Genomic DNA, 18,869 nt, shown 5'->3' with positions numbered 1-18,869 from the left:
GCCCGCCGCCGCGGCCCGCGCCCCGCTCCCCTCGCCCCTGGCCTGCAGTCAGGCTGAAGTCCCCCGACCCAGTGACTCCGCGGGCCGGGGTCGTAGCCAGGCCACGGCGGGCGCTCCCGCCGGGGTCCCCGCCGCCCCCCCTCCGCCTCCCCCCGGGAGGGAGGAGGAGACTCGGCGGCCCTCCCTCGGCCCTCCCGGCGACGGCCGCAGCCAGCCCCGTGCCCGCTCCACCCAGCCGCAGCGGGCCCACGTCCGGAGCCACGGCCGGCCCGGCCCGAGGTGAGCGGGGACCGTGGGGTGGGACGCGGGAAGCCACCGCGGCGCGGGAACACGCTCAGGCTGCGAGCCTCCCGTGAGAAGGAAGGAGTTAAGTTGGGGGCGGACTAGAGGAGAGGGGAGCATGGGGGCGCCCGCAGCAGCCCCCAAACTCAGAGCAGAACTTTCTGGCCGCCTCCCCCGGGGGACTCCCCCACCTCCCTGGGCTCCGGGCCTCCGGCGAGGAGGGACAGTGGGGGAGGGGGCCGCCCTCGGAATGTCGCGGGCGGGGGCCCGGCCGGCGGGAGGGGGCGGCGGGCGGGGGCGGAATGTGGAACTCTCCCGGGGGACCCAACGTGGTCACCATGGCGAATGCGGGATGGACAGGCGGCACTGGCCAATCGGGGCGCGGAGCCCCGCCCAGACTCGCGGCGGTGGCCAATGGGAGCCCTTCGGTGGGATGGGTGGGGCCGCCCCGCGCCGGCCGGAGACCCGCGGGCCGCCGCTAGGGGGCGCTGGGGGGCGCACAGGACCCGGGCGATAGCAAAGGGGGCGGCGAAGTGAGGACCAAGGCGACTGGGGAAGCTGGAAACTAACTTCTGGAAGGAGTTGGGGCAGGTGGAGCCACGGCTTACTGCGAAGGGAAGGGAGGGGGTCTCGGTCGCCCCACCTTTCCCGGGGTACCAGCGTTGATCGCGACTAGCCCGTTCTTCACTCGGGGCTGCGGTTTGCCTGCCTTAAGTGGGGATAGTAACCCTGTCCATCCCACTCTCCACAGCGATGGTGGGGGTTGGACTGGTTCCGTTTAGCAAGCGTCCTGCCCGCCTCTTAGTTAGATCTTTTTAGGAATCTTATTAATGTCTTTCCCTACCCTGTAGGTAGGTAAACTGAGGCCCTGAGAGGCCAGGGACTTGTCCACTGGTACCCGAGGACTCCATTTTATAGGTGCTCTCAGAGGCAATGTCCCCTTAAGGTGGTCATGACCAGGAGAGAAGGCAAACCAATCCCAGTACCCAACTCCCTGTCCTCGCTTTGCTACTGGTACACGATGTGTGGGGACACATAGCTGTCCTTCCGGACATCGGTTGCCCCATCTGTAAAGAAAGGAGTTCCATTCTGTCATCTAGGATATCACTGTGGCTCTTCAGTCTGAGATGGGGGGCAGTTGGGAACAGCCAGGGTGCCCACTGCTGGGCTCAGTTCCAGCCTGGAGACCAGCTTTCTGGCCTCCCAGTTCTCCTCTGGAGGTCCAGTGGCTGGAGTGTAGGCAGCAGGTCAGAGGGACAGGTGCCCACAGCCTGCGGCCTGACCAGCCGTGGGCCCTACACTTATCCAATCAGGCTGTTCTCTGTGGTTTCCTGCTGGGCTCTGCTCCCTGCCCGCAGCCAGGCCTGTGGCCCTGGGCTTGCCCCACAGCCCTACCTGAAAGTTTCTGGGAGGACACAGGGGGTTTGAGCTTGGGAGGAGCAGTCAGTGCTTCTGGGCCCCCCATCCCATCAGCTGGCCACAGTCCAGGTCTTAGCATTGCTCACAACTCAGTGGATACATACCCATACATACATACCCACACATATTAAGGACAAAACACAAAGTTGTCACGCTTCCTTGGGCAAGAGGCCAGACCCTGAGTGGCCTGGAGATCACCTCTGATTCTGACCTTGGTCACAAACAGGTTCAGACACCTACCTGTCTTAGAGCCTGGCTGAAAACCGACTTCTGATTTTCAAGATGGCTCAACCCTTCCACACTGTCCCTGGTCACAAGGGGATCCTAACAGTAGCATGGTCCCTCTTCAGTCCATCAGCCCAGGTAGCGTTCATACCGTGTCTGCTGTAAACTGGGCTCTGCAAGACCACATGCTCTCATGGTCTTCACAGTGTGGCCATGGCTGAAACCCAGGGAGGCACCTGGTGCTTGGGGACATTACACTCTGCACACAGAGATTAAGGGAGGCTTTCTAAGGGAGTAGATGCTGGGTTTTGAATGCTCTGCAGGAGTTTGCTGATGGAGAAAGGAGGGAAGAGACATTCTAGACAGATCTGTGAACAAGAGGATCCTGGTCTTTTTCTGGGGGCAGGGCTGCTGATTCAAACCTTCTTGCTTTTGTTGTGGGACAGGCAGTGAACACAACAGTGGGATTCCCAACCAGATCCACTGCCCACTAATGGAATACAAGATCATGGTTCACCTTCCTGCTCTCCATCCCATCAGACACCTTTAAGCAGCTGCTATATGCAGAGCCCGTCCTAGAAGCTCTAGGTTGCCCAAGTGTCCCTTCTGGGTGGGTGAAACCCGTGCTGTAAAATGAGAGGGCAGCTGGCCAGGTCTGACTGTGGGAGGTTACTGGGCTGTGCCCCCCCAGGTGGGGGATGGGAATGGGGACATCAAGGCCTTTCCTGGTGGTGGTGGCAACTGATCTGGAAGGCTGGGTGGGGGTTTTGGAGAGCGGGAGGGGCACTCGGAATGCTCAGGGTAGCCTGAACAGAAACCCAGGGAGGCAGGAGCGGGGAGGGCCTGTGATGACTGGGCCCACCCTGACCTGCTCCTTGGGGGTGTTGACACCCTGAGGGGATCCTCAGGCAACCCACACATAGGAGCTCCCCATGCACTGAGCCTTGTGGTGGGAAGGGGAAGGTGAGGTGGTGGGGAGGGGGTCACCGCTGGAGCCTACCTATACTACAGCTGTTCCCTGTGCCTCAGCTGCATCTGCCCCCTCTGGGAGTCCCCAAGGCTGCTATGGAGGGGGTGGCATTTCTAGGCAGGTCTGGCTGCCCTTGGGTCTACGCACACGTGCAGGATTTCTGCTGTGCTAGTGGGGTGGGCTTCTCCATAAACCAGCCTGAGGACCTCTGCCCCCACCCATCCCCACGCATGCGCACACCCCTCCAGGCCCTGTAGGGAAAGGAAGGAGGCTTGTCCCCCAGTCTCCCTGCTCCCGCTGCTTCAGCCCCCAGGAGGAATCCTGCCAGGCAGCTGGGAAGGGGAACAAGGACTGACTGGAGCCCCCACCCCCACCTCTTGTGTGGGTGCCTGGAAGCCATTAGGGGTCTGGGTGGCGCCTGCCCTGCCCTTACGCCACGGGCTTGGGATTCCTGGAAGGAATCAGCACCCGGGTCCTGGCCAAGCCCCACGCCAGGCCTGGCAACTTCAGAGGCAGAGGATGTGGCAGTGCCCCTCCCTGCCACATGGCTACCTTAGGGGCTACAGGAAGGGCCCAGCAGACAGGCTGGGCCCGCACCAGCGGGAGGGCTGTGGGGCTGCCACTGGGTTTCCGCCACCCCTCCCCCTCTCCGCAGAGGCACACATTGTTTTTCTTTTCCAAGAACTTCTCCATGTGGAGCTGGGCCAGGAAGATGGGGAGAGGAGGCACGTGCGTGTCTGTGTGTGCATGTGAGTTTGTGTGTCCGCTTCTAGGGATGAGGACATCTTTGTGTGTCCTGTGGGTAGGTTGACATGATGTATGTCTGCAGGTGAGTCTGAGTCTACAGGTGAGTTTCTCCATGGACCATGTAGTTGTGTAGTTGTGTGTGCACGTGGGTCGGTCTCGTGTCTTGCTGGTGTGCTTATGTGCATGGGATTGCATGTGAGTCTGCAGAGGTATCTGTGTGAGCACAGATGTCTGGGCACCAGTGGGTCTCAAGGTCAGCTACCCCATCGTACAGGCAAAGGCCCTGATCACAAGGGCACTTGGCCTGCTAGGGATCCCTCTTGAACTGGGGCCTGGCTCTGTGTGGCTGCACAGGTGGGGTTGGCTCAGGACAAGTGTTTGTGTGTATGAAACTGGGTGGTGAGAAGGTAGCACCAATAAAATACTAAAATGTCCCAAACTTGGGACTCCTAAAATTCCCAGGCTCACACCTCTTGAGCATCATTGTCTGGGCACTAGGGCCAGGCAGCTGCATTTCAACTGTCCAGATAAATCTGAAGCAACCTCATGAAGAAGTGCCGAGCTCCAGCCAGGCGTGGTGGCACTGCCTGTAATCCCAGCTACTCAGGAGGCTGAGGCAGGAGGATCACAAGTTCAAGATCAACCTGGGCAACTTAGTGAGATCCTTTCTCAAAGTTTTAAAAATAAAGGGCCAGGGCTCAGTGGAAGAGGACTTGCCTAGCGTGTGCAAGGCCCAGGTGAAAGCCCCAGTACTGCCAGCCGTGGGGGGAGTAGGACTTTGCTTCCTTACTCCTCTCCCATTGTACAGGGAGGGGAACCGAGGCCTAGAAAGACCCAGAGGTTGGTGGCAGAGCTGGGCCTAGAGTACCTGTCTGGTGAAACAGTAAACAAACAGAGGACTAGAGGACTAGGGTCCCTGAGGAGCCAGGACACAAAAGCCAGGGATTTAAAGTGGTGGTGCAAGACCTGGGACGCCTGGCTGTGCGGGCGAAGGCAGGAGCAGGCAGAGCAGCAGCGAGGCCAGCATTTGCCTGGGGAAGGAACAGGAAGGGGCTGTTGGGTTTTGCAAGAGAGAGATCAGGACCATGGAGCGTGAGCCCGGTTAGAAGACAGGGCGGTGCAGATGACACGCAGGGGCTCATGGGCCGCGGCTCCTTTGCCACTGAAGACCTGCTGGAGCTGGGGGGGGGGGGGGGGGCTGGAGTGAGCCTGGGATTGAAGCGGGAGAGGGGTTCTGGCTTTTGGTAATGAGCGAGGGGGCATGAGCGCCAGGCTTGGGTCCTTAAACAGCCACTCCAGCTATTGCTGTGGGCAGTGGATTTGAAGGAGTCGAAGTGTGAGGGAGATGGCCAGGCAGGGGCCGCGGGAGAAGTCCCAGGGTGCTGGGTGGCAGCAGCACTGAGGGGCACCCTGGGAACTGACCAGCTGGGCTGAGAGGAGCAGCCAGAGGGGAGGGAGGACAGCGTCCTGGGAGAGGCATGCAAGCAAGAGGAGCGCTGGTGTGCCAGGAGCTAGAGAGGACATGGTGACACAGTGGGGTGGCCCATGAGAAGCCAGGGAATGGATGGAGGGAGGACAGCAAGTGTGGGCCACTCTGTGTGGCCTTAAAAGGGAGAAGAGAGTGCAGGGAGTGGGGAGTGCCAGGATGGACTGCAGCAGGGCGAAGGCCCCGAGAGAGGACAGCATCAGCAGGGTGGGGTGGGCGGGGACGGGCCTTGGACCCAAGGAAGGAGACCTCCCATGTCCTCTCAGGCTGGGGGGGCGGGGCACAGCGCTGTCAGCTTCCCATTCACAGTAGATACACCGCCAACAGCGAGGGCTGGAGACTGGAAGGAGCTGGAGGCCCAGAGTCCACACAGTTTGATGTGGAGTCCCACCACAAAGGGCAGGTCTTAGGAGCAGGTATGACTAGCCTGAAAGTCTGATGTAGTAAGGCATGTTAGGGACACAGAAGGACAGGCATCCATTTATCTAAAAGGAGGATATTAGCAGGCAGTGGCGCACACCTATAATCCCAGAGGTTCAGGAGGCTGAGGCAGGAGGATCGTGAGTTCAAAGCCAGCCTCTGCAACTTAGCAAGGCCCTAAGCAACTCAGAGAGACCCTGTCTCTAAATAAAATATAAAAAAGGGCTGGGATGTTGCTCAGTGGTTAAGTGTCCCTGGGTTCAGTTACTGGTACCAAAAAAAAAAAAAAAGGGTGTCGTGTCCATGAATTGCAGAGCCAGTGCTGGGCAAAGCGGGAGGCTGGGTGAGATACTGAGGTGTTTGCCACCATGAGGAGGTCAGACAGGGCAGCTCCAGTGGAGAAGCCACTCCAGAACCCCCTGGTCTAAGGTTGTTTCCATCACTGTCGCCAGCCAGTGCCTTTATTCAACAACTCTGCACTGGTGTTTGGATCTGAATTCATAGACATGGTTAATGGCCATGACTTTCACCTCACGTCTGAGAGGAACACACCAGGTAATTCACAGATAGCCCTGGGCATAGTACCCGATGCCATCAGCACTATACAAATGGTCATTGCTATGGTGCTTGAACTACAACAGTGGCCAGGACACAGCCCCTGTCCTTAGCAGACTGGCAGCCTGGGATGAAGTGAGGAAGTAGACTCAGGTAAATGGTCCAGATGACTGGTAAGTGTGGAGATGGGGCAGGGCTGATGGGCCTGGCCTGAGGGGTGGCCAGAGGGCTTCTGAGGGTGTGTGAAGGTGGGCCATCTTACAAGCCATTCAGTGTGAGATGTCCCCATGGAGGTCAAGGACAGCAAATGCAGGTTTCAAATCAGCTGAGCTGCTGCAGGAAGGGACTCGGGGTGCATCTGCAGGCCCTTGCTCGCCAGGCCTGCCTCTGTCACTGGTTGTCCTGGAACACGCCTCCCTCCTCCCGCCTCTGCCAGGGCTGTTCCCGCGCCAGTCGGGCCGCTGTGGCCCATCTTATGGACCTACGATGGTCACAGCCTAATGAAGGTTGCCTTCTCCCTCAGGTACGAAGAGGCATCTCTACCTGATGGCCTGGCAAGCAGTGGGTCTCCGTGACCATCATGCACAGTGGTAACGCCAGGCGTCCCCCGCGCCGCTTCTGAACCCTGCCACAAGTTCGAGCTCAGCACCCCCCCTGGCCGCGCCATGAGCCACGGGCCAAGTCCCCGACTGGCCGAGTCCCCGCAGCTCTCCAAGGGCAGCCTGCTGACCATCCTGGGGAGTCCGTCGCCCGAGCGCATGGGGCCGATCGACTCGCTGCCCCCCACGCCGCCCAGCGGCACGCCCTCGCCGGGGCCGCCGCCCGCGCTGCCCTTGCCACCGCCGTCCACGCTGCTGGCCGACGGGGACTGGGAGAGCCGCGAGGAGCTGCGCTTGCGGGAGCTAGAGGAAGCGCGCGCACGAGCGGCGCAGATGGAGAAGACCATGCGCTGGTGGTCGGACTGCACGGCCAACTGGCGCGAGAAGTGGAGCAAGGTCCGCGCCGAGCGCAACCGCGCGCGCGAGGAGGTGCGCCAGCTGCGCCAGCGCCTGGACGCGCTCACCAAGGAGCTGGCGGGTGCGCGTCGCGAGCGCCAGGAAGCGCAGGGAGAGTGCGAGGCGCGGGGCCGCGAGCTGGCGCTGCTGCGGGGCTCCCGAGGCGCCGCAGACAAGACACATGAAGGCCCAGAGCCGGATCCGGAGCGGGAGCATGAGCCAGTGCGGGACGTCGGGTCGGAGAGGCCCCAGGGCAGCCAGGTGCGCGGAGGTTCGGTTTGGGAGGAGGTGCCAACCTTTTGCCTGGGTCTGGAAGTGAGTGAGGCTAATGGACCTAGCCAGAAGTCAGGGCTGCAGGGCTCCAAAAGGAGCTGGTAAGGGCCAGGCCACCTGGATGGTTGGGGTGGTCTGCAGGTTGGGCTCTGGATCACCTCCTTCCGTTGATCCTCAGGGGAGAGAATCCCAGATTCTGTGGGTCCCTCTGGTCCCACACCTGAGAAGTCAACAGAACCAGAGAACCCTCTCCTTTGAGCAGCAGGAGAGGGATTCCACAAAATCATTAGTACCAGAGCTGAATCTACTCATTTGTCAAACTTGAATAGAGAGGGGAGGGTGATAACATGGACCAGTCTAGGCTGAGGGTGGGGCTGTCAGGGCACTAGGAGCCACTGGAAGAGGTCCCTGAGCCAGGCTGGGTGGGGGCAGTGGCAGGTTCAGAGACAAGTTCCTGGAAGAGGCCACATTTTAGCTGACATTGGGAAGATCAGCAGGAATCAGCCATGGAAAGTACCAGACGGCACTGAAACTGCAAAGGTCAGAGGCTGAGAGGGCCTGGGGGGTTTGGGGAATGGCAACAGCCGCCCCCTGGCCCAGTGCCTCCGCCTGCTAAGCACTGCGGGCGCATTACCTAGTCTATCCCCGCAGTCCTTCTAAGGACCCAGGGCACAGGGAGGGTCAGAACCAATGTCCAAGGTGGTGATTAGAGTGGGTTTGAACCCAGGCCATCTGGCTCCAGATGCTGACAGTCAGTATGGCTGGGGCATGAATGGTCAGAGCCGCTGGGCCAGCAGGCCTTTTCCAAAAGGCCACCTGAGGCAGGGTCCTGGTTCTGCTCCCCACTTCCAGACCCAGACAGCCCCTTTCGAGACGAGCATCTTGGCAGCCCCTCGTCTGGGCCCAGCCCCCTCTCTGTGGGCTAGAGTGGGGACTGCCACCTCCTGGTGACGGAGGCCCCTCTCCCCAAGTCGGCCTGGTGTTTGGAGAGGTTCCGGTTCCTTTCAGGGCCTCACAATGCTGCTCCTGCCTAATACTCATTCTGGTTATGATCATAGTCAGGAGGCTGTGGGGACCGGGGGCAGAGCCCTGGGTCTGCAGTCTGAGCTTACCCTCTTGACAGCCACTTCCATGTCCTGTGATCCAGAATAAGTCCCTTCCCTCCCTGTTTCCCAATTTGTGAAAAGGGGATTTGGACCAGGTGACATCCAGGGCACCCCACTCACGATAATCTGAGATCCAGGAGGAGTAAGAGATCACCCCTTGGGGACTCCCCGGAGCCACTGTCCTCCGCGTGCCTCAGCGTCTGCCCCTAAAAAATAGGACTGGAGAGCTGGGACTCCTGAGGGGATCTTCCTAAGCCCCGGGAGGAACCTGAGCCTCGGCATTGGTTCTGACCAGTGCCATTGTACGTTTGTGTGTGTCCAGTGACCGGGAAACGCGGCACCTTTCCTGGAGAGTCTCCCAGGATACAGGAAACCCTGGTGTCTGTCTGCAGTTCCAGGAGGTGAAGGGTGTCCCTCTTCCCAGAGACTCAAGGCAGGCTGCAGGAGAGGAAACCAGGGCCCAGAGACACTGCGTGACTTCCACGCTGATCCCAGACCAGGGTCTAGAGAGGCCAGGAGAAAGGCCTCCAGGGCCGGGGTTCATGGCCACTGCTGTAGCCCCCACCTTGGTCCCCACAGGACCTGGAGCTGGTGGAGACCCTCCTGAAGAACAGACCAGAGGAGCCCGAGGGCTGCTGGGAGGCTCGCAGCCTGGGGTCTGGGGGCCCTCGGGGCAGCTCCAGCCGCCAGGAGCGCAGCCGGCTACCCTGGGAGGACACCGCCAGCACCGAGGAGGACACCTCCAAGCTGACCGCCCTGCGCCTGCGGCTGGACGAGTCCCAGAAGGTGCTGCTCAAGGAGCGAGAGTGAGTCGGGGGGCAGGCAGGGACTGGGGGCTGGGCCAGAAGGAAAGTCAGTGTGACGGCACCTGAGAGCTGCTAAGGTACAGGTGCTGTTCAGGCAGGAGCCTCCGGTTTTGGAGGACCCACAGCAGGTTTTTCTTTATTCATCCTAATAATACATCTCACATCTGCTCTGGACGGGCGCTGTGCTCAGTCCTGACCACACGGCCATAAGTAAGACAAGTCCCTGCCTTTGTGGAGCGTGTGTTCTGGTGGGGGAGAGAGTGATAGAGAGTTGTGTAGCCTGCACAAGGCCCTGGGTTTGGCCGCCAGCTCCACGGTGGGTAAAAGAACTAAACGCCTTTGTAAGGGTGAAGCCTGTGGTGATGCTTCTGCAGAGGTCGTTGCTTCTTTGGCCAAGGAGTAGCAAAAGTGATCAGAACACCACCAAAAGCTAGGAGCGGGTACCTTCTCACCCGAGATAGGACCACCCCTGCCAGCACGTGACCTTGGACTTCCAGACTCGAAATCTGAGAGACAATAAATTGCTGCTGTTAAAGCCAAAAATACCAAACAAATGAAAATCCACCTAATGGTAATGGAGGTAGCTCAGTGGCAGAGCACTTGCCTCACATGCACAAGGCCCTGAGTTCAATCCCCAGCGCTGCCCACCACCCTGCAATGTCCTAATTGAAATAGAAATACAGGTGTCTGCCTGCCCCTTCTTGTTCCTTTCCCAGGGATAAGATGGCCCTGAGCAGGAACATTGAGAAGCTGGAGGGGGAGCTGAGCCAGTGGAAGATTAAGTATGAGGAGCTGAGCAAGACCAAGCAGGAGATGCTCAAGCAGGTGAGTTGGGGACTGCGGGTCTTCCTGAGGTGGCAGAAACACGCTGTTGAATCTTGGGAGTTGGGATGGGAGACAGAATAGAATTCATTCCTCAGTGGTTCTGGGTATCAGGGTACCTTCAGGAGGTCCCCTGTGGAAGCCAGGGGCAGGGAGGCGGCAATAACCAGACACATAATGTCATGAGACACAGGAGTGGCAGGCCAGGAAGGGCCTCTCTAAGGTGACATTTGAGGCCAGACCTAAAGGGGTTAGAAGAAGCCATCCTTCAGAAGGGATGGGAGCAGCTGTTCACAGCAAATGCAAACGTCCTGTGGCCAGAACAAGCCTAGAGATTGAAGGACACAGAGAAGGCCAGTGTTGCTGGAGAGTAGTGAGAGGTGAGGCCACAAAGTGGTCCAGATCTCACAGGACGAAGGGTGAAGGAATGGAGTGTGATGTTCCTCGGGTGCCTGGTGTGTGCTGGATCTCGTGGCAGTCGAGGGAACTGGTCCTCACATCCCCATATTACAGAGGAGGAAACTGAGGCTCCGTAGAGGGGAGTGACCACTGCAATTAGGGGTCTCAGGAAAGGCTGGGCTGCCACTTCTGCCTCCTGTGCAGACCTCAGTGGCCACCAGGGGGCACAGCCAGCCAGGGAAAGCCAGGCTGGATCCACTGGATTCCCAGAGGTAGGAGGACCTGGGACACTGCACAACCTGAGGCTGTGCCCTGGAGGAGTCTGGTCGTCCCTTAGAACCTTTTAGGGAAGCTCCTAAAAGTCCAAGAAGCAGACCCCTCCCTTCCTTCCTGAATCATCCATCATCTTAGGGGCTTGAGTCCCGAACCCTACCTCATTAATCTCCTCAACTTGTGAAGAGTAATCATTTGAAGAAACGTGAATGAAACACAAATACACAGTTAGCAGAAATTCTCTGTCTTGCATCGGGGGCCTTTCGCTAGGCGTGATTAAGTCTCATTGTCAAGCTCACGTGGAGCAGCAGTGTCCTGGGTCCCACTGGTGGCCAGCAGGGAATGATAGTATTTTAGAAGCACCCCCAGCGATTCTGATGCACCTGCTTGCAGAGCCGTGTTTAGATCAGTGCATGCTGAGGGTTGCTGTACCTAGGCCACGCAGGGACACAGGCAGAAGATGGACGTGCTGCCTGTCCCCTCAACTTGCAATTCCAGTGGGCCACTAGGCCGGGTGGCCAGGAGAGGTCTCCTCAGGGTGGGGGCCTTAGGCTATGGCCTGGGGATAAAAAGAGCCAATCCTGCAAAATACCTCAGAATGTTCCAGGCACACATGCAGAGGCCACGTGATAGGCAGGAAAGGAACTTGGTGAGTTTGAGTTATCAGGGGAAAGCGGTGGGAAATGAGGCTGAGGAAAGTGGACGAGACTCCCATTGTGCAGGACACCTGAGATCATAGGAGTTGGATTTGTCCCAAGTACCCCCTGGGAGCCATCAAAGCGGGTTTTGGTGTTGCGGGGGCATCCTTTGGAATTTGGCCCTCTTCAAAGCTCCAGCTGGGGCCCTGTCCTGGAGAATGGCGAGGCGGCCACGGTGAACCCTGGGGGGCTCCGTGGTAAGGGGCAGGAAGGGGGCGACAGTGGAAATGGCAGAGTGGTAAGAGTCAGGGCCTGTCTGGACACCTGTCCCCACGGGCACGGCCAAGGCTCTCTGCTGAGCACCTCCCCAGGCCTGTTAGGGATGGATCCCGGTTTTCTTGTAAACAGGCTGGGCGGTGTCCTTGCAGCTCAGCATCCTGAAGGAGGCGCACCAGGACGAGCTGGGCCGCATGTCCGAGGACCTGGAGGACGAGCTGGGCGCGCGCTCCAGCATGGACCGGAAGATGGCTGAGCTGCGGGGCGAGGTGAGGGGGCCGGGGCCTGGGACCCAGGGGCCCCGCCATCAGCAGTCACCAGGAAGAGCCTACCAGGCCGGCTCTGGTGGATGGGTGGGGGTCAGCCACGCCCCCAGGATCCCCCAGTCTGCAGGGATCCCCTCACAAAGACCAGAAGCTCCCCACATCCTGCGCACGTGGAAGACGCTCGGCTTAATATAGCGGCTGCAGCTGGATCTGACTTCCTGCAGCCAAAACCGGCTCCGGGCGGTGGGGGCCTCCAGCCCCCTCCCCCAGAGGCTCACTCCGCCCCTGCTGTCGCAGATGGAGCGTCTGCAGGCCGAGAATGCGGCCGAGTGGGGCCGGCGGGAGCGGCTGGAGACGGAGAAGCTGGGCCTGGAGCGCGAGAACAAAAAGCTGCGCGCTCAGGTCGGCGACCTGGAGGAGGCCCTGGCCCGGCGGCGGCGACAAACAGCCAGCGCCCTGGACTGCGACCTGCGGGCCAGCCAGGCGGCGCTCTTCGAGAAGAACAAGGTGCCCATCCAGAACCCCCACTGTACAGGTTGAGCGCCCCTAATCCACAAACCTGGAATCTGAAGGCCCACCAGCGTGGAGCAAAGCCCACCCCTGACCTGACGGGTCCCAGTCAAAACACAGGTCCCTCAGAATATTGTATAAAATTATGTTCAGCCTCGGTGAGTGAGGCATGAGGTACAGAAGAAGCACAAATTAATTTCATGTGCAAGCTGTGTGTGGTGGTGCGCACCTGTAAACTCAGCAGCTCGGGGGGCAGAGGAAGGAGGATCCCAAGTTCAAGACCAGACTCAGTAACTTAGGGAGACCTTGTCTCAAAATTTAAAAGTTAAAAGAGTAGGGAGGTCGCTCAATGGTAAAGCACCCCAAAGTTCAATACCTAGTACCAAAACATAAAATAAAATTCATCTTCAGGCTTAGGTCCCATCCCCAAAATACCTCATTGCGTACATATAAAGATTCCAAAATCTGAAATATGAAACACTTTTGGTCCCAAGTATTTTGGATGAGAGAAGCTCAACCTATAGCTGCATTTATTGCGTACCCCCTGTATGCTAGACCAGTTGGTATAGCAGCCACATTTATTGAGCACCTACTATGGGTCAGTCCCAGTGATACATGTATTAAGCACTTGCTTAGGTGCTGGGGACGTAGCGGTGAGCAGACAGGTGGCTGACCTCTCCGCCCCTCCCGGAGCTGGTAGCTCAGGAGATGCAGGCGTCATTCTCACTGTCATATATGCTCATACTGGTCACAGCTCCACAGCTGTGGCAGGAAGAGGGGCTACCCAGGAACCTAGCTTAGGCCCAGGGTCCTGGAAAAGCTCCCCACAGTCAGTGAGGTTTGAGCTGAGTCTTCAAGAAGAGTAGAGGTTAACTGGTAAGCTGACTTGGTGGGGGGAGGAGAGAACTGGAGAATAATGACAATGATTAGGGCAGTACCACTGGAGGGGGTGAGCAAGGGACCAGGGTACATGAGGCAGGAGGTGAGCTGGGCACAGTGGCTCATACCTGTAATCCCAGTGACTCTGGAGGCTGAGGCAGGAGGATCACAAGTTTGAGGCCAGCCTGAACAACTTGGCAAGACTACCTCAAAATAAAAAAGGGATGGGGATGTAGCTCAGTGGTAGAGCACCCCTGGGTTCAATCCCCAGGACCACAGAAAATAAGTAAATAAAGCAGGAGGCAGGTGTGGGCAGGCTGCCCTTCCTCATGCCCGCTGTGCTGGGTGGAGGGCTGGGGGAGGCCGTTGCTGCGCCCAAGGAAGTGAGAAATGACGGAGACAGGACCCAGGCTCAGGTTGGCAGAGAGAAAGGAAGATGCCCTTTGCAGAAGGGAAAACAGATTCAGCGCTGAGGGCTGGGCACCTTTGCTGGCTGGTCCTCCTCTTCTGGCCACTCCCACCTGTGACCTCTTCCTCCAGATGCCCTCTCCCCAGCTTCAGTCACCCTCAGACCCAGGTTTGTAAATGCTGGGTCCCTCCTGAGAAATCCTGCCCTGTGGCTCCAGCATCTGCTGGGCATCCCCGGGCATCTCAGTTCCTCATCTGAAGGGGAGCCGGGTCCTCCACAGCCCGGCCTTCTCCTTCCTGGCCTCATTTCCCGAGCCTCCAGGCCATGGCACCTCCACTGCTCTTGAGACCATAATGCCCTGCGTCGGCTGCAGGAAGAGGAGACGCCCCACTCCTCTAGAGCTGCTGACCCCAGGACTCCTTGGCCCAGCGCCCAGTGACACTGGGTCCTCCCTGTCCCCGCCCCCACCCCCAGGAGCTGGCCGACCTGAAGCACGTGCATGGCAAGCTGAAGAAGCAGTTTCAGGAGAAGGTGTCGGAGCTGGCGCACGCCAACCGGCGGGTGGAGCAGCACGAGGCGGAGGTGAAGAAGCTGCGGCTGCGGGTGGAGGAGCTCAAGAAGGAGCTGGCCCAGGCCGAGGACGAGGCGAGTACCGCGGCCCGGGCAGCTGTGGGTCCCCAGGAGGAGTGGGACTTCTGGGCCTGCTGTGCGCCGGGGCCCTGGGGGCTGGCCAGGCTCCTCCGGTGGTGGGTAGGGGAGTGACAGGTGGATGCATGGACAGGCGGGGCGGGGCCAGGAGGGTGGGGCGAGAAAGGCCCAGGTAATGGCAGGTGAGTGGTGGATGGGCCAGGGGCGGGAGGCACGTGGGAAGCTGAATGGAGGGCCAGGAGGGTGCCCTGGGGGAACGAACAGGTGGATGGGAGGAGGAGAAGGGAGGGTGGGCAGAGGGGCTCAGACAGCAGCTATCTGACGCTGGAAGAAGGATGGGAGGGTGCCAGGTGTACAGACAGACAGCACCTGGACGCGTAGACTGTGGTCAGATAGCTGGACAGCTGACCACATCCATGGGCAGAAGAATGAGTGGACAGAGGGAAGGAGGGAGGGCTCGTGGGGGTGGGGGTGTTGGGGAGGTGGGCACAGGACTAGGCTGGTGGAGTGCACTGGTTAGATCTGCGATGGTGAGGGGCGTGGGCATTCCACGGGCAGATGCAGGCTGAGGGGACAGGTGGCTGGACCAGTGGCTGGGGACACTGGAGGATGAGTGGATTTGGGAGGGCACACAAGTGACCGAGAGCACTTCGGGCCGGGCCTTAGGAGCAAACACGGCCCCACAGTGGAGGGGAGGAGTGTCTGGCCTGGCTGTCCTCACCCACAGTGACCCCTGTGCTCTTGTCCCTGCTCACCCCGCAGCTGGACGAGGCCCACAACCAGGCGCGCAAACTGCAGCGGTCCCTGGACGAGCAGACGGAGCAGAGCGAGAACCTTCAGGTGCAGCTGGAGCACCTGCAGTCCAGGTAGGCCACAGGGGTGTGGCCCAGGGAAACTTGCCAGGCCCGAAGCCCCTCCAGAGCCAGAGCAGGGACGGGGAAGGAAGGGTCCTGGGGCCCAAATCCTGTCCCTTCCAGACCGGAAGGGCCAGGGCCAGGAAGCCAAGGGGGGTGCAGGAAGCCACAGCAGCTGGAGGCCTGGATCTGCAGGCTGTGGGCGGGAGCAAGGGCAGGAAGCCTGGCCAGAGGGGTCAGGCCTGAGGAGCAGAGCCCTGGGAGGGCCAGCAGGCTGGCATCGTGGACAGAACAAGGAGCCCCCAGGGCTGGGGTGACTCCAGGCCAGCAGGGATCTGAGGGTTTGGAGGCCAGGGAATACAGAGGCCCTGTCAGCTGCCAGCAGGACCACCGGCCCCTCCAGTGAGACAGAGGGTCTCTGACCTGTAGGCACACTCTGCTCCCCTCACAAGCCCTCTGAGAGTCACACCTCCTCCCTGCACTTCCCCTAAGGCCAGGAGATGGTGGAGAAGTTCAGGGCCTGCCCTCCCCATTCCCACAGCTGGGAAGCCAGGGCCACAGGACTGACCCACATCCCTCCCTGTGCCCAGCACTGGCCAGGCCGTCACCTGCCTTCTCTTACTTGCAGCCCAGGCTGCCTGGGTGGTGGAAGGTCCATGCTCTGTGCTGAGGCTTTGGGTGATCTTAGGTCACTTAACGTCTCTGGCTCAGTTTCCCCAACTGTAAAATGGGGGTGAGAATAGTTCTCACCTCGTGGCCATTGGGAGAATTCAGTGGGCTGATTCATGCTTATGAAAGCGCCTGGCGCAATCAGTGCTGATCTAACTGCTGCTGTTACTACCACCATGACTACCCCGGCTGCCGGTCAGAGACTGTGCCAGAGCAGACTGTTCCTTCTGAGAGAGAAAGGAGGGGAGGGGTTTTTTTTTTCGAGGGGGCTGGCAGAGGAGGAAACTAAGGCCCAAGAGAGAAAGCCCTTGCACAGCCACGCAGATGGCCATAGGCGGCCCTGCAGGGTCACCCCGTCATCAGCAGCCCATATTTATTGAGCATGTATTATGTGAGGCCGTGCGCTCAGGTCTCATGGCTGAAAGTCCAGGCTCTGGACAGCACTGTGCTGTGGCTGACTGAGCCTCAGTTTCCCCAGCTTCCTGAAATGACGATGCCCTTGGTGTTGCCCAAGGGCCCGCCAAGGGTCAAGCCCAACCTGGGCAGATTGTGCCTGTCCCATGCCACGCACACCCCTCCAAAGGCCACCTAGTCCAGGGCTTCCCCGCAGTCTCAGCCACATTCTTACGGGGCCATAAACTCTCACAACAGGCGGGCGCCTCCCTGGGGCCGGGCAGGGCCACCCAGCACCGCTGCCTCGTTTTAGCTGCCCACTCTTTATACTTTAATGTTCGGGGACAGCTCACAAATCACTGCGCAGTAATGGAGCGCCGGCCCCTCCCCGCCTGTTAATAATTCATGCCTTCCAGGAAGCCGCCGGGCGGGGTGGGGCGTTTCCTCCCTTGGCTCTCCTTAGAGGCCAAGTTGGCCTCCACTTTTTTGGCTTCAGGAATTTTGACAGGAGGACCTAGGGCTGAGCACCTTCCCGCTGACCTTGGGAAGGTGAGGGGCTCAGACCCCCCTCCCTCCCCCACCTCCAAACCTGGCTCCTTCTGCTCTTGGAGGCTGGCCTGGGTAAGGACCAGGTCCTTACCTCTCCAAGCCCCCTCCCCAGAGCCCAGCCCCATGGCCGCCTGTCCCTGTGACTGGGGACGCTCACTCAGTGTCTTTGGGCCCAGTTTCCTTGTCTATATTTAGGGGGGCTGAGAGTAGATCCTCCCTGAGTCCCCACCAGGGGCAGAGCAGAGGTCACACACACGAGGTGCTGGCAGCCGCTGTCAGCCCAAATGCAGCCAGGGTTATCAGGAGGTGGCGGACTCCTGCTGACCCGCCGCCCTCTGCCCGCCGCAGGCTCCGCAGGCAGCAGCAGAACGCCCCCCTCTTCGGGAAGATCCGCAGCACCCGCTTTGGCACCGAGGAGGCCGGGGATGGAGCCAGTGACCTAGATGAGGACGAGGACCTGCAGATCCAGGTGGCCTAGAACCTCCCAGGGCTGGGCAGGACTGGCCGGAAGCCACAGACCCCCAGGCTGACCAGCCTCATGAAGGGGCACAGCTGCCTGTGCCTGCCGTGGGTACAGACGCGGCTCCCACCACGACCATCCCTCCCTCCATGGCCTCGCAGGACGCCTGGGGAAGGGACGCCTGCCTCATGTATGTCACATGCACGTCCAGGACTGCGTGGGCCCAGTCCAGGTGACCCCAGCATCCAGGATTTACGCAGGGTGGAGCCTGTCCAGGGAAGGTTGCTGGGGTCCCCACTGGGCTGCCTTGGTGGTCTGGCAGGAGCTGTTCATAATACGATGCGACGAACCCAGTCTTTTGTAATAAATGGAGTTCAAATTCTTGGGGCAGAGTCCTAAAAGTGTGGCTGACCCAGGAGGGGACATGGGGGTCAGTGTCAGCCTGCACCTGACACTGAACCAGAGCTCAGGAGCATCGAGTGACATGATAAATGAATGAGCCCACCGCCGTGTCGCACGCCTGCAATCCCAGCAGCGGCTCGGGAGGCTGAGGCAGGAGGATCGTAAGTTCAAAGCCAGCCTCAGCGCTAAGCAACTCAGTGAGACCCTGTCTCTAAATAAAATTCAAACTAGGGCTGGGGTGTGGCTCAGTGCTCTAGTGCCCTTGAGTTCAACCCCGAGTACTCCCCCCCCCAAAAATAAATAAAAATTTAAAAAATGAATGAATGTGAGAAGGAAGGGAGGAAGGAAGGAAGGAGGAGATGCTGTGCACAGCCATGTGGAAAAGTGGAGGCTGCACTTCTGCTACCTGATGGTTCAAATTTCTACTCTGGTCCTTACTGGCTGTGCAGTCTCAGGAAAGTTACTTGTCCTCTCTGAGCCTTAGTTTCCCCAAGCAGTCTCACACAGTGACAGTCGTCAAGAGAATTTGATGAGTTTCTCCAGAGCTCCATAAAGGTTAGTTATTATCAAAGCACTTGGGGGTCTGCCCTGGACAGGAGGGAGTGGCCAGCTGGGCACAGGGATGAAGTGCAGGTGATCAGTGGCCGTTCACCCAGAGGGAGGTGTGGCACAGTCAGTACTGTGTCTTAGGCACATTAAACATAGACACAGTAGTAATAGGGAGCCGTGTCTGTACCCTAGCTCTGCTCTAGGAATAGTAACATTACAGGTAATTTTATTTTATTATTTTTTTTAATTATAATATTTTTATGGCCACAAAATTATAATAATTTTTATTCATTTACCTTTATGTGGTGCTGAGGATCCAACCCAGGGCCTCACACGTGCAAGGCAAATGCTCTGCCGCTGAGCCCCAGCCCAGCCCTTATTGTATTTTTGATGTTTAATTTGAAATCTCCCATAGCCAGCAAATCATCGCAATCCTGATGGGAGTGGTCGTTGGTGTCACCGTAGTGGGAACCTTTCTAGTCGAGGTGGGACTCGGGGACCTGCCTCCGGGTTGGAGAGCCTTGGGTGGACTCTGAGCCCAGGGCTTGCTTCCTGCGGGAGGTGGCATTGTTGGCGAGGCCCTAGCAGA

At 59.2% G+C, this 18,869-nt stretch overlaps 1 protein-coding gene across 2 annotated transcripts; it reads left to right on the top strand.

The window, feature by feature from the left end:
• Positions 1-195: 195 nt before the first annotated feature.
• Ccdc102a (coiled-coil domain containing 102A) lies at positions 196-17,679 on the top strand. 2 transcript variants are annotated; one of them, XM_076838845.2, is made up of 9 exons: positions 196-279; positions 6,628-7,360; positions 9,058-9,284; positions 10,001-10,109; positions 11,845-11,961; positions 12,256-12,465; positions 14,231-14,401; positions 15,167-15,270; positions 17,218-17,679. In XM_076838845.2, exons 2-9 carry the CDS (start codon positions 6,770-6,772, stop codon positions 17,345-17,347), a joined length of 1,659 nt encoding a protein of 552 aa, XP_076694960.2. In that variant the 5' UTR covers positions 196-279; positions 6,628-6,769; the 3' UTR covers positions 17,348-17,679. The 2 variants fall into 2 exon arrangements, with proteins under 2 accessions (XP_076694960.2, XP_076694961.2); XM_076838846.2 differs by lacking the exon at positions 196-279 and adding an exon at positions 293-366.
• The last annotated feature ends 1,190 nt before the right edge of the window (positions 17,680-18,869 follow it).

This window comes from Callospermophilus lateralis, chromosome 18, assembly GCF_048772815.1.
Source record: "Callospermophilus lateralis isolate mCalLat2 chromosome 18, mCalLat2.hap1, whole genome shotgun sequence".
NCBI lineage: Eukaryota > Metazoa > Chordata > Mammalia > Rodentia > Sciuridae > Callospermophilus > Callospermophilus lateralis.
This window is presented reverse-complemented; position numbering and strand designations above follow the sequence as displayed.

Bases quoted from the DNA above. Each gene is read 5' to 3' on its own strand.
- Ccdc102a (XM_076838845.2), top strand. From the start codon at position 6,770: ATGAGCCACGGGCCAAGTCCCCGACTGGCCGAGTCCCCGCAGCTCTCC. The intron at 11,962-12,255 runs GTGAGGGGGCCG...CTGCTGTCGCAG, and splicing joins TGGCTGAGCTGCGGGGCGAG to ATGGAGCGTCTGCAGGCCGA. The intron at 15,271-17,217 runs GTAGGCCACAGG...TGCCCGCCGCAG, and splicing joins CTGGAGCACCTGCAGTCCAG to GCTCCGCAGGCAGCAGCAGA.